General features: G+C 38.5%; 1 protein-coding gene across 3 annotated transcripts in view; it reads left to right on the top strand.

Moving 5' to 3' along the window:
- The window catches only part of SLC45A3 (solute carrier family 45 member 3), a 39,650-nt gene that overhangs the window by 19,900 nt on the left and 6,063 nt on the right, over positions 1 to 13,687 (top strand). For all 3 annotated transcript variants that reach the window (XM_014075080.2, XM_014075153.2, XM_087720069.1), the window contains exons 2-4: positions 9,717 to 10,113; positions 10,933 to 11,757; positions 12,838 to 13,103. In XM_014075080.2, coding sequence (XP_013930555.2) covers positions 9,921 to 10,113; positions 10,933 to 11,757; positions 12,838 to 13,103 — 1,284 coding nt within the window. In that variant the 5' untranslated portion in view covers positions 9,717 to 9,920. The remainder of the gene's footprint in view (positions 1 to 9,716; positions 10,114 to 10,932; positions 11,758 to 12,837; positions 13,104 to 13,687) is intronic.

Here is a 13,687-nt window from a genome sequence, read left to right as displayed (position 1 = left end):
TTAAATGCTTTGAATAATTGAAAAAGAATTGGTGATGACTTCATAAGCAGTGTGGTCTGGCCAAGAGGGAGGAAAATGTTACCACCTTGCTTTCCCAAATGTTTAGACCAAATACAGATATCAGATGAAGTTCTGCCTATACTTGGCCTAATGCTACATTATATAAGGGACACTTGCGTGAAGTACATAAAATGCATGGAAGTTCAAAGCTGTCTTGTATTATTGGTCTGCTTATTACTGCAGTGTAATAACAAATAATGCTCCTTAATATATAGGACTATATCTTTTTTTTGCTGGTTTTCAGACACTTTATACAGCCATATACTGTGCATAACGTTCAAGTTTTAGTGTTTCTAATACTGTTCATTACTTCTCTTCCAAGATGGCTGCTGAACAGTAGGAACTTTTCTTCCTCCTGCTGATTTTGCTGCCAAAGCTGATTCTTTGGCAGTGCTGCTTCCTAAATTTGAATGGAAGAATGTAGAAATGCCCCAAGTTAGCTTTTGTTGTCCATGGATCTTCTCCCCACGTTGAAGAGGAATCTTGCAGATTACAGTTGCCTGTGGGAGCGGTCAGAAAATCATCCATTTTTCTTCTCTACAGTTCATTTTCTTAAGAATGCCTGGGTTTCAACTTCATTTTTTAAAGCTTCTGTTTTTCTTTGCTTCTTATCTTTAAAAGTTGACCAGCTGGTTGAATACTGATTTATTATAATCATCTGCTGGACTCCATCTGATTTTTCCCCCTCTCTCCTTTGATCGGTTTTCTTGTTTGGAATAACTTTCATTTTTCTGTAAGGAAATAATGGCATATTTGTGGATAGTGAAAGTACTTTTACTTGATTTACATTTTTGTTGGATATTCACTACAAGGATTTTGTATTTTATTAATTTGCAAAAATTTGGAGTTTATTTTTTTAATCTTTGGATCAAAATATCTTCCCTGCTTCTGTTTTGTGAGGGTTATTACTTCTTGTTTTGTGTCTTTGAAAAATTCTCTTATCTACCATTGTTAGGTTACACAAAGCAACAATGTATCAGATTACAGACAAGGAAATGTAGCTGGCAACCTAAAAAGACCATTTGGTAACATAGAGTCCCTAGTTGAAAGCTTTTTTAAAAAGTTTGGTGAAATGGTAATGGCACCAAAAAATATTCAGATGCAACTGTAGATATATTAGATTCACAAAAGGTATGTGATCTGAAAGTAGCAGATTTGCTGGAAAGAAATACACACTTTACAGACTTAGAACTAAGTCAACTGCATATGCCTCCTTGAAGTTCAAGCCTGCATTCTTTTACAGCAGCAGAAAACTGACTGAGTGGGTAAGTGATAAATTGGTTTCCTTAAGAGGTTAGAAGGAGATTGGGGAATGGATTTATTACACATACCTGGCAAACAATTTCCTCTGGACATTTTTGGGAAGATAGACCTACTTTGGAAATCAGTCTTAGTATATTTAACTAGACAACAATTGATAAGAGATAGTATTAAGAAACAGGCGTGGATATTTGTTCAAGGACAAATCAGTGCTAACTCTTAGAATGATTTGGGATAGATAAGAAGCCTTGGTAAATTTTCTACGTGTTGATTATAACAGCTTGTTGACACAGGGTTTTGAAACCTTAATCTTGTCTTTTTTATTACCATTGTACTTCCTGTTATCTATTTTGTCATTCATGTAAATATATAGATGACAGATTAATAACTTGCAAATAGAATTACCGGTAGCAGTTTGAAATTTGCGGGGGTGGGGGGGGTGGGGACTATTTTGCAGGGGGAAAACTAATATTGTTGTAATATATTAATCAGTATTTAGCTGGGGGAAGGGATAGTATGTATATATGTGTTAGGTTAGCATTTTGCTTGGTTTGTGGGATTTTTCTTTGTTTCTTTAAAAAATATTTTGGAGTTTTTCTATTTTAACTTCTTTTGAATAAAATAAAAACAGACCTAAAATACTCTTCATAGCCGAAATAGCCAAATTATTTTAATTTTAGTAAGATATGGATACTGGCATCTGGAATGTCAAGGTATAATAAAGCAGTTCTGTTAGACTCTCATCATGACCACAGTTTTATTTTCAGCCTATGGTGGGCTACAACTGCAGTTATCTGTCCTGGACACTTCCGCTGTAGCATCTAATTTGGATGTATATACCTGGCAGATCTAGTCTCTTGGCAAGTGTGTTGTGGGAGAGATTAGTGGTTTATAATGCCTGCCTGCTCTCTGCTGAGACTGTTATTAGTAGCCAAACAGGCACCTGCAAAAGTGTAAGCTATTGAATTATGAGTGATAACTTCCCCCTCTTCTTTCCACTTGATCCACATTTCCTCCAGATGACTGAGACATAAACAATGTACACTCCATACATCTGACTAGAACAAAAGCTCTCTCTATAGTATCTAAATAGAGATAGCTAAATACAAAATGACATTCAGTGATTCAGGAATAAATTTTGAAGTGTGGGTGTTTGAGTGTTTGTGTATGTGTGCTTACGTGTGAATCCATTGAAGAGCACAATACTTAGTGCAGTGTCCTATTGATTGGGATCAGCATGTTCCCAACCCTATGCATAATTACCTTCAAGTTGTAGGCTGTGGCTTTTTAGGTTCGGTTAGTATGCTGATTATGAAATAAAAATCTTCATGCATGACGTGCAGCTTTCAAATTTTAATTAGAAATACAAACTATACTGCAAAGAAGTTTTGCCTTTTAAACTGCTAGTATACTAGAGGATCCTTATTAAAAAAAAACAAGCTATGTCCCATATTTGCTGATTACCTTTGTATTTCTACATCACAAACAATAAAAATTTGAAGGCTACATTATCACACAATTCATTTATTAGATCAAGAATGGCATTTGGTGTTTTCCTAACTTTTGCCACTATTTTATGAAAGACATTTGGTGCTCCCTTTATTATTTCTATCTAATGCCCAGATTGATTGAAGCTGCAATAACAGGAGATGCACCCAGGACAATTAGTTGTTTTTGCTCTTTATAACCTGAATTTTTCCTTAGATGATTCTTCATTTCTACTGTTGTCTTTAATGGATTCAGATCACAAGTCAAATGTAGCAACTGGATTGCCTAATAAATGGGAAATGGTAGGAAATACAAGTTGACAGCTTTCTACTTGTCATAGGGAATGTGCAGCTTCCAGTTGGTGAGCATTGTAGAGTGACATAGTTTTGAAGAGCAACTTGCAAAGAAAATAGAGTTCCCTTCCAACAATAGCTTTTATTCCATGCCAACTTTCTGTGGACGCTACTGCATCCCTTCCAAGAGGCCCAGTAAAGTACAGACTCTCCTGTTGTGGAGGCAACACTATTCAGCTGCATAATCACTTTTGAGAATGGTTTTAGGGCAGGGTTCCCAGCTGTTCCCAACCATCTCTTCTCTCTCCCCCCTCCCTTCTGCTTTTGTATTTTTTAAGGATTTCCATTACCAACATGATGTCTTAGAGCAGAAGTGCTACTTTCTGCAAAAGGCAGAAATGGGAGTGTAACAGTCATCCTATTGATAACAATGCAACAGTCAGGTCATCCTAGAAATTGAGAACCTGAGTTCTCTTGCCTTTTCAATAAAGGATTGCATATTTGCTGCTTTGTGTTCTTTTTTTCCTCTTTCCCCCAGACAAAAGAGCAGGTTGTGCATTGTAACTGGAACTCTTAACTCACTGTAAAATATACAATAGTTTTGTAGTGCAAATACTTGGGAGGGGAGAGGGAAAAAGGGAAAGGTAAAAAGCAGCAGGGAGGGCTCCCAAACCAATAGGCTATGACAGCAAAGGGGTGGATCTTGGCCCCACCTCTCTCTGGTGCACTCCCAATGCCGGTTCAAGCTTACTCTGCTGAAAAAGCTTTGTCTTTCAGAGGGAAGGGATATGAAACCAGCATACTTGAACTTCTTGGCCTGTTGGCTTCCAGCTTTAGCACATAACCAGGTGAGTTCAAATCTTAGCATTTGAAATAAGTGGAGACTCTGCAGATGTTTTGGATGGCTGGTGAAGGACAGTTTAAATGTACACTGTTTTCTCCTCTTTGCTTCCCAGAATAGTTCTGTTTTGTCTCTCACCCTTCTAGATTACTGAATGAAAGCTGCAATTATAGAAACTTACTGGAAATAACACCTTTCATCAACTACCACTGAAGAGAAGGGAAGGGAAGAGACTAGTTGGGAATTGCTTTAGGTTTTGCTGAACAGCTCCTTGCTTCTGAAATGTACTAATACAGGGCATGAATTTAAGTTTGCGCAGAAGTGAAAGAAGAATAATCTGATATTTTGATTTGCTTAATGTCTAGTATGAAAGCTATTGTATGCATTACATTTGTAAACATTTTGATATTGCCATTTCTAAGGGCATTTATAAGAAGTTAATCTAATTTTGCCCCACAGAGTACCGAAGATTTTTTATCATTGTGGTGTCTAATTCTGCTAACTGATGCTACGGTAGAAACCTGTGCTACAGCACTGTGTCTAAATAAATGGCTTTCATTATTATTTACACACGCATCAAGAGCACTTATTTGAGTTTTATGGCTTTAGGGCAGGTTTATATCCCAAGGAAGGTTTTACTCTAACCGGTTTTTAAATGGTCTATTAGTTTTTCATTAGCCTAGTGGCTAAATAATAATTCTTCTAGAAGTTGAACAGCAATTGTACAGGTATTATAAACACAAAAATTAATGTGTACAGTAAATATGTTTCCAATTCACTCTTCCATATAGATGAATGTAACCAAAGTTCAGACTAGAGTGTTAAATACTGTTATTAAGATAGTAGATTAAAAGTAATGAAAAAACAAACATCTAGAAGCATGACACACAAACTTCTTATTTTTGTACATAATCTTCATAACAATCAATACTTTCATCAGTCCTATATGATTCTCCTGGAATTAAAAACCTATGGTAATTGTTTATATCACTCTTTGCTCTGTGAGCATCCAAGCAAAGTTCTATTCAATTATTTAGGGTATACTGATATACATGTTTTCTATTTATCAGTTTGGAAATTGAAGAATGTGTATCATTCAGAAATCTAAAAACTAGCATGTGGTTGACTTTAATTTTCCCAATGTAGCTGTCTCCTAACTTGCCAAATACGTTTCTTTCAACAACTCAAAATTATTATTTTATTAATCTAAGAAGCCTATATTTAAAGCTAGGGAAAACTTGTTCATCTGGAGATGTTTCTTCAATATCTGCTCACATTTTATCTTTTCCATTTCCCCTTTCCCCTTGGAAGACAGCAGTATGAACATTTTTCCATTCTTGCTGATACAAGGCTAACTAGTTGGATCTGTGTAATATGAAGAGATAAAGGGCATTTTATGTGGTCGCTATCCTCAAACTGGCACATGCTAATTTTGTTTGGCAATATTATATACAGTGTTTCCCTGAAAATAAGACAGGGTCTTATTTTCTTTTTGCCCCACAAAATATGGCCTTGGGCTTATTATAGGGGGAGGGCTTATTGTTTTGGGTTTCTGGGCAGCTGCTCCCTTGCAAACTGGCTCCTGAAGAGCCGGGCACAGCTTCAGGGGCGAAGCAGCCATGAGGTGACCATGCTCACGAGCAACTGCCCGGAAAACCCCTTCTCCAGCTGGGCAGAGTGCCATTTACTGACCAGATCGAGAGGGGGATTGCGCGAGCGCCCGTTCCGTCCCTGCCACGCTCTGAGCATAACTTCTCCTGTGACTTTACTGTACTGTAAATTTTAGGATTGTTTAAAATAGGAAGTTCTGCACGATGTCTTGTTTGATTATTGGATTGATCTCAGCAAAAAATATGTTCTATGAAAAAAAAGGGGAAATTCAGTGTAGAGAAAAATACCTCATCTTTGCATTTATTTTAAATTAGCATGTTTAAAACATGCTTAGTAAGTACTTCTAGAGTTCTTGGAATGGTTTCTGACTTTAAATTTCTGCCAGAATGAACAAATAACTGTTAGACCTAATCAGCTGAAACAAAAGAGAATAACAATAACAATAATAATAACAATTATTTTTAGATTTCAGTTGCGAAACTGATAGATGCAGGACTTTTGAAATTGTGTAATAACAAACTAGATTTGAGACTATAATAAAGGATTGAATTTGTTTATCATGGAAAACCCCCTAGCCTTCTTATTAAAGATGATTATCCCACAGTTTGCACCAAGTGAAAACAAAATTGCATATTAATCTTGTTAAGGGGACATTGGTAGAATATATTTTCAGTGCTGTGATAAAAGTAATGCAAATAGAGCTCTTGGAGGCAATAGAGCCATCTACTGGTCTGTTTTGTTAAGATGTTAACTTATGGTTTACCAAAGGAATATTGCTTGTCATTCCAACTCAAAGAAATACATTTTTCAATGATTTATATACCTTCTTTCCTTTGCTAATACATTATCTGAGGGGAAAAAATCTGATAATGGAGATATTTGGATTTATTCGACTTGTATGCCGCCTTATTCCCAAAGGGAATATTGAAGGCAAATAAGCAATCAACATAGTAATTTGGGCATGAGCTTAATCATTCTTAACAATATGTCAGCTTTGTGGACCAGCCCAAGCAAGAGGCATAGCCAGGAAAACTCACTCAATCTTTTTTGTAAGGTTACATTAACAGAAACTTGCAAGTCTGCAGGGGTCTTTCCTGGCTCACTTTTACAATCCAAGAAATTAGGGAGGTTCCTTTCTGAGGCATTTTCCATGCCCCCATTCCTGCTTCCAACCTAGCTGCCTCTTATCTGATGTCAGATAAGGCCTTTCTCCTGTCTCCTAAGGTAATTTCCACATACCTTTACACTATAGCTGCTTAGAATTTATTCCTTCTTTTTTGAATAACATATTAATACAAAAAGATTCCCTCCTTCAGTGGATAACAGTGTATTTGTTAATATCTTTAATTCTTCTTAATAATCTTTATTTTCCCCTCAGTTTTCTAGCCCAGATTTTTTATTTAGCAAATGTAAATGATAATTTAAACAGTTGTATTACAAAAACAACTATGTCAGGTTGTTTCTCTCCAAAATATTTATTTACTAGAATAGCTAGTTAGAAGCTTCTGAGAAGCCCTGAGTGGGATATGCAGTTACTAGTGAAAATATTGAAAATATTTTCAGTTTGGATGTGGTATTTAGTCATTATGTACTTTAACATGGCCCAAGGGCTAATCAATAAAGTAAACTATGTAATCATTATGCCCAAAAGCCTATGCTAGACGTTTCCTCCAAGAATTCATGTTCTCTCCCTCTTAAACCATTTAACCTATTGGTTATCTCCTATTGCTACAAGTTATGTAGGTTCACTGTGCAAAGCTTTTCCTCTTCTTTCCCATCTGCCTTGAATCTCCTGTTTGACTTCATTATCCTGGGTTTCTCCATGATCAGAAGATCCACTTTCTTTATACATTGTACATTTCATACTCTTTATTATCCCTTCCACTTTCTTTGTTCCAAACCCAGAGAGCTAAATGCTATAACACTTCTTCATTGGAGTCATTCTGATTGGCCTTTCTGGCAGGGTTCTACATTATTCTTTTTTAATTGTGGCAAGAGTTGCACTTAAGTAGGCATTTATAACCATACCATCAATTGTCTAAATGCATTAGGATATTGACAGTCATGTTTCATCTTTTTTTTGGGGGGGGGGCTTGGTTGTGGCTATCTTCACAACCCGAATACTACCCTAATCTAACCCTGATTACTTACAACTGGTTCAGATCTCTCCTTCACTGAGTTTCATTTCAGTACTTATTTCTGTTGAATCCTCTTTGTCATTTTGTTTCCTGCTCATCTACTGATCTACTGCTTTAATGTACCATATTACATTTGTAGCTGTTGGAGTATATATAGGTAGTCCTCAATTTACGACCACAATTGAATCCAAAATTTACGTTGCTAAGTGAGAAATTTGTTAAGTGAGTTTTGCCCCATTTTATGGATTCTTTTGTCATGTTTGTTAAGTGAATCACTGCAGTTGGTAACTGGCTTCCACATTGACTCTGTTTGTCAGAAGGTCGCACAAAGGGATCACATGAACCTGGGACACCGCAACCGTCATAAATATGAATCACTTGTCAAGCATCCAAGTGTAAATCATGTGACCATGGGGATGCTGCAATGATCCAGTGCCATTGTAACTTCAAATGGTCATTAAACAAACTGTTGTAAGTCGAGGACTACCTGAGTTTATAATAGATAAATAGGCAAGTTAAGACAGGACTTCTAAGCATAATTACTGCAAATTAAGGGTTCTATTTTAGTTCTACGAAGTTGTCAGAACTTACCGTATTTTCACCCATATAACCCGCCCACGCAAATAACCCGCACACGCATATAACCCGCGGGTTTTCCGGATCGTGTAAAATATTTCCCGTATACCCCGCCCACGCATATAACCCGCCCACGCATATAACCCGCGACGAGTAAAAGAGAAGGGAAACAGCTGAGATGGGGGGGGAAGAAACGGAGAAAGAAGCCTGCGCACGCTGGGGAAGAGGAAAGGAACGGAGGAGAAGGAAACAGCTGAGATCGGGGTGGGGGAAGAAACGGAGAAAGAAGCCTGCGCAAGCTGGGGAAGAGGAAAGGAACGAAGGAGAAGGAAACAGCTGAGATCGGGGTGGGGGAAGAAACGGAGAAAGAAGCCTGCGCACGCTGGGGAAGAGGAAAGGAACGGAGGAGAAGGAAACAGCTGAGATCGGGGTGGGGGAAGAAACGGAGAAAGAAGCCTGCGCACGCTGGGGAAGAGGAAAGGAACGGAGGAGAAGGAAACAGCTGAGATCGGGGTGGGGGAAGAAACGGAGAAAGAAGCAAGCCTCCGATCGTGTAAGCCTCCGATCGTGTAAAATATTTCCCGTATACCCCGCCCACGCATATAACCCGCAGGGGGGCGCTGTGCATGTAAAAACCGCATATAACCCGCGGGTTATATGGGTGAAAATACGGTAAGTGTTTGTTTGAATCACAATTCTTAACATCCTCCCAAAGTACAGCTCTGAAACTTGTTGGGAGAAATCATGGAACTGGGGTAGTTTGAACTGCTTTATTTGCATAGCTCAACAAGAAAAAAAGAGCCAGCATTTAAAAATCCAGGGTTGAGAAATCATTTGGTGATCATGGATTACATTTCCCGATTGTTTTAGGAAGGGTAATGCAAATTATGGGATATGTAGCATTTATATGGATGTTTTTACTACACCTTTTATTAATTAGATTTCTGTCCTACCTGTTGTACAGGAACTCAAGGTGGCATACATAATGCCACTTATTTTCCCCAAAAACAACAATCCTGAGGGGAAAGTTGGATTGAGGGACTGTGTCACCCACAGAATCACAAATTGAGTTTATATTTCCTGTTGCCAAGTGTGGGTGGGTGGTAGTGTGGTATTTTGGGCAATTGTAGGCAGAGGAAAAACAGACGCAAGGGCAGTGTGGAATTATGGAACCTTTATTTCTTCAGTCCTACTCTAGACACAATACGATTGTTATTCAGTTATGAATGATAGAGCTGCTGCTTTAAGTTACATCATGGGGAGGGTTGGTGTTTAAGGAGTAACTGTCCTGTGTGTTCTCTGAAAAACGGGGGGAACGATTCATTTTCAGGGTGTTGGGTGGTAGGGGAACTGCTATGTGGGTTACATTGCTACAGTTTTAGAAATGGCCTCAACTTAAGGAAATTCGATGCTGATATGTATTATTTTTAATTTTCACCATTCTCATAGGGAAAGTGAAGCATGATAAACAATTAAGGCTACTCATCTTGCCATCCTCAGCTTGGACCCAAGTGGACAACAAACATATCTTCACTGCTGGCTACAACATGGCTACTGATCTTTTGCCATTCAGCTACAAAAGAAAACTCAGGACTCTGAACTCCAGTGCTCAATCCCCCTAAGGAGCATGCTGTGGGCTGAGGCAACTCTGGGATGATGAGGTGCATGGGTGGCCTGGCTCAGAGGGCCTGGCTCAGCATGGTGTTCCAGAATCGCAGAGTCCAGCTTTTGCTGATCAACTCCTTGACTTTTGGCTTGGAGGTCTGTCTTGCTGCAGGTGTCACATATGTGCCACCCCTCTTGTTGGAAGTAGGAGTGGAAGAGAAGTTTATGACAATGGTTCTGGGTAGGTGGCTTTCTTGTTTCTTTGCTTGGAGACTGTCCGTGCTAGATTTGATAGACTTTGAGTTCAATGTGTATGTTGGTGTGCATGTTTATCTGTCCATCAGTCAAGGCCTTAGGGCTGCAGGCTGCCAGCTGAACAATATTCAGGCTGCGATAATAGCGTCGTGCAGGTACATTTAATGTGGAGGTGCATTTAAAGTGAAGTGGCATATTATGGATTATGTTATAATTAGAAAATATAACATAATTGCTATTTTATATTAAACTATATGATATTAGCTGTAATCTAATCCAGATATGGGCAACCTAAAATCTGCAAACTATATCTGTCCCTGCATTGTCTTTACCAAATATTGGCAGCATTACCAAATATTGGCAGCATAGTTTCTTACTGGATTTGGCTGCAAATCAAACCTTAAAAAAAAAAAAAAGGTCTAAGGGATGGAAAGCTCTGCATTTTAAAATGTTTCAAGCTTATTCTCCCTATCACACAGGATGACTCTCCTACTTTTGTATCCTGGCTTTCCTTACCTTTCAATGTGACTGCTGTTGCTAACTTGTTTACCCTTGTCCTAATCTGTTGAAGTCACATGGGCACACACATACTCCATTTTGGAAAATGGGTGAGGGGATGCTCAAAGACCCCCTAGCAGTTGTTCATTTCCCCTTAGAAGTCTGGTTTTCCTCTTAGGTTTTGGAGATCTAGAGATAGGTTTTCTGACGTTGTAATTTTTGTTTTGTGAGCATTTGTTTCCAACTACTACTACTACTACTATATAACCCCCTCATATAATCATTTATCCTCCTTCTTATTTTCCAGGAATTGGACCAGTTCTGGGTCTAGTGTTTGTACCACTGCTTGGCTCTGCCAGTGACCATTGGCATAGTAGCTATGGTCGTCGAAGGCCTTTCATCTGGATCCTATGCCTAGGTGTTTTCCTGAGCCTTTTCATCATTCCACATGCTCACCGTCTGGCCAGACTTGTTGCCTTGGATGCCCGTGCACTGGAGCTGGCTTTCCTTATCATGGGGGTTGGCCTTCTTGACTTCTGCGGCCAGGTCTGCTTCACCCCCTTGGAAGCTCTGCTGTCTGACCTGTTCCAAGAGCCTGACAGCTGCCGACAGGCCTTCTCTGTTTACTCTTTCATGGTTAGCCTGGGAGGCTGTGTTGGATACTTGCTCCCAGCTATTGACTGGGACAGCAGCTTCCTTGCTCCTTATTTAGGGGGTCAGGAGGAATGCCTCTTCAGCCTCCTCACCATCATCTTCCTTGGCTGTGTCTTATCAACTGTCTTTGTGACCGAGGAGGTATCAGCTCAAGTAGAGCTCAGCTCAGGCCCTACAGGAAAGTCTTCTTCCAAGTCCCCATCACTTGCCTGCTGTTGCTTCTGGCTTCCAAAGAACTTTTTAAGGACCAGGCATCTGGTTCAGGCCTTTAGGAATCTTTGTGCCTTGGCCCCACGCCTGCACGGCGTGTGCTGTCGTATTCCCAAGGTAATCCAAAAACTTTTTGTGGCGGAATTCTGCAGCTGGATGGCCCTCATGACATTCATGTTGTTCTACACAGACTTTGTTGGGGAAGGATTATACCAAGGCATTCCCAGGGCTGAACCTGGGACACAGGCCAGGAGAAATTATGATGAAGGTATGAAGTGTGCGATAGTCCTTTTGCTTCTGCCCTTAGAGCAGATTACAGAACTGAAAGTTTTTAAAATTACGTAATTATAAAATCCATTTTTTATTAAAAATGTTTGATAATTGATGCAATTAGCCAGATTTATATAAACCTGCCTTTGCCATTTGTAATTTTTTTCCCCTTCTCCTTGAATTTGGACTTCTTCAAGGGGAAGTAGCAAGAAACTCATTACTGTTACTATTCATGCACATAACATTAACCTATGCTTGATTCTTTTATGGAAATATATGCCCTCGTTGGTAAAGTAGTTAATATCTGATTTTTCTGATTCATTGATTAATGTCTGATGGCCTGTGAGCAAACTACTTTTTGCTAATTAAATTTGTAAAATATTATTTTATATATTTGTCCTGCGCTAAATCAAATGTGCAGATCCCCCTCTTGTTGCAAAAGGATAAAATATGGATTTGACCTGTTCTCTTATCTCTTAATATGAAAAACTACCCAGACGGTAGTTTTTGAACGTCTCCTCCTAAAGCCATTTGATCTCTGGCTTGCCTTTTGTTCTAATATAGCATATTGTTCCAAGGTCTTAGTGACCCAGTTTCAGTTTAACTAATATTTAACATTTATTAATGAAGTGACACAATTGCCTCATCTTGGATCTGTGACCCATGTATAATTTATCTTTTAGAGATGCATGAAGAAAAGTTCACAAGAAACTGAAATGTGGCACTGATTCAAACATCATTTTCAATATAAATGAAATGTGAACAATATTTGTCATTTGTAGGTACAAATTAACATCTTGGCCATAGTTAACTCCTCAAATTAACAGCTGGGCAAAGTTCTGAAAATGTTTAAGGCTGAGCTATATTTGAGGGTTACTCTGTGCCTGATACCTGACGACATATTTGATTTCTAACATATCGAATATTAACACATTTAATACTTTCCTCCTATTTATTTTTAAATTTCATAAACAGGTAGATCATTGTTGTTCTGATGACTAACAATAGTTGGCTTTCTAAATTTTTCTAGCTAACCTGTCCATCTTCTTTATTTTACGATATATATCTTTCTTTTCAGGAATTCGGATGGGTAGCCTAGGCCTCTTTCTCCAGTGTATCATCTCCATTTTCTTCTCAACAATCATGGATCGGATGGTGAAACACTTTGGGACACGAATGGTCTACTTAGCCAGCGTGGCTTTATTTCCATTAACAGCCTTCATCATGTGCTTCTCTCAAAGTGTTGTCATTGTCACTGTTTCTGCTGCCTTGACTGGCTTCCCTTTCTCAGTGCTTCAGATCATTCCATACACACTTGCATCACTTTATCATCATGAAAAACAGGTAGGAGAAATATCCTGAAATGACTCAGAGCATGGAACAAATGGATATAATTTTAATATGAAGTTTAGAACGTACACTTTTCCCCATAGCTATCTTGTATGAAAGCAGAAACTAGCACATAAGAATGGTTCCAGAGAAGGTTCTTACGTAATTTTTGTGATGAATTCATATATCATCTTCCATGATAAGGAAAAGGTGGAATAGTTGCATAATAATTTGATTGCTAATACTTCCAGCCATCCAGCTGAAGGTAGTCAAAGACGAAACTTGCTTAGTGTACTAAAGATCCAGTCAGCAGTACCTCACTTGATTACTGCTTTATTGATTCTTGCCCTTTGTCATATCAAGCTATTGACTGTATAAAATACTGTAGTATCTTGACTTGATCTCCTGTTTTCCCTATTTATAGACATTTTAATAAGCAATGGATTCTTATAGACTTGGTAACCTAGCCATGAATCTTAAAACCTACATTGCAGAGCAAAACAACTAGGAAAGAGTGGATGATTTCAACTAATATAAGAGAAAATTACCCTCAGAAATTCTGATAGTACAAACTCCTGGATTTTTCTAGAGGTTTTGTA

The sequence above is a fragment of the Thamnophis sirtalis genome, unplaced genomic scaffold (assembly GCF_051295495.1).
Source record: "Thamnophis sirtalis isolate CommonGarterSnake01/CBP01778 unplaced genomic scaffold, rThaSir2_p1.2 scaffold_7, whole genome shotgun sequence".
NCBI classification, from domain to species: domain Eukaryota; kingdom Metazoa; phylum Chordata; class Lepidosauria; order Squamata; family Natricidae; genus Thamnophis; species Thamnophis sirtalis.
This window is presented reverse-complemented; position numbering and strand designations above follow the sequence as displayed.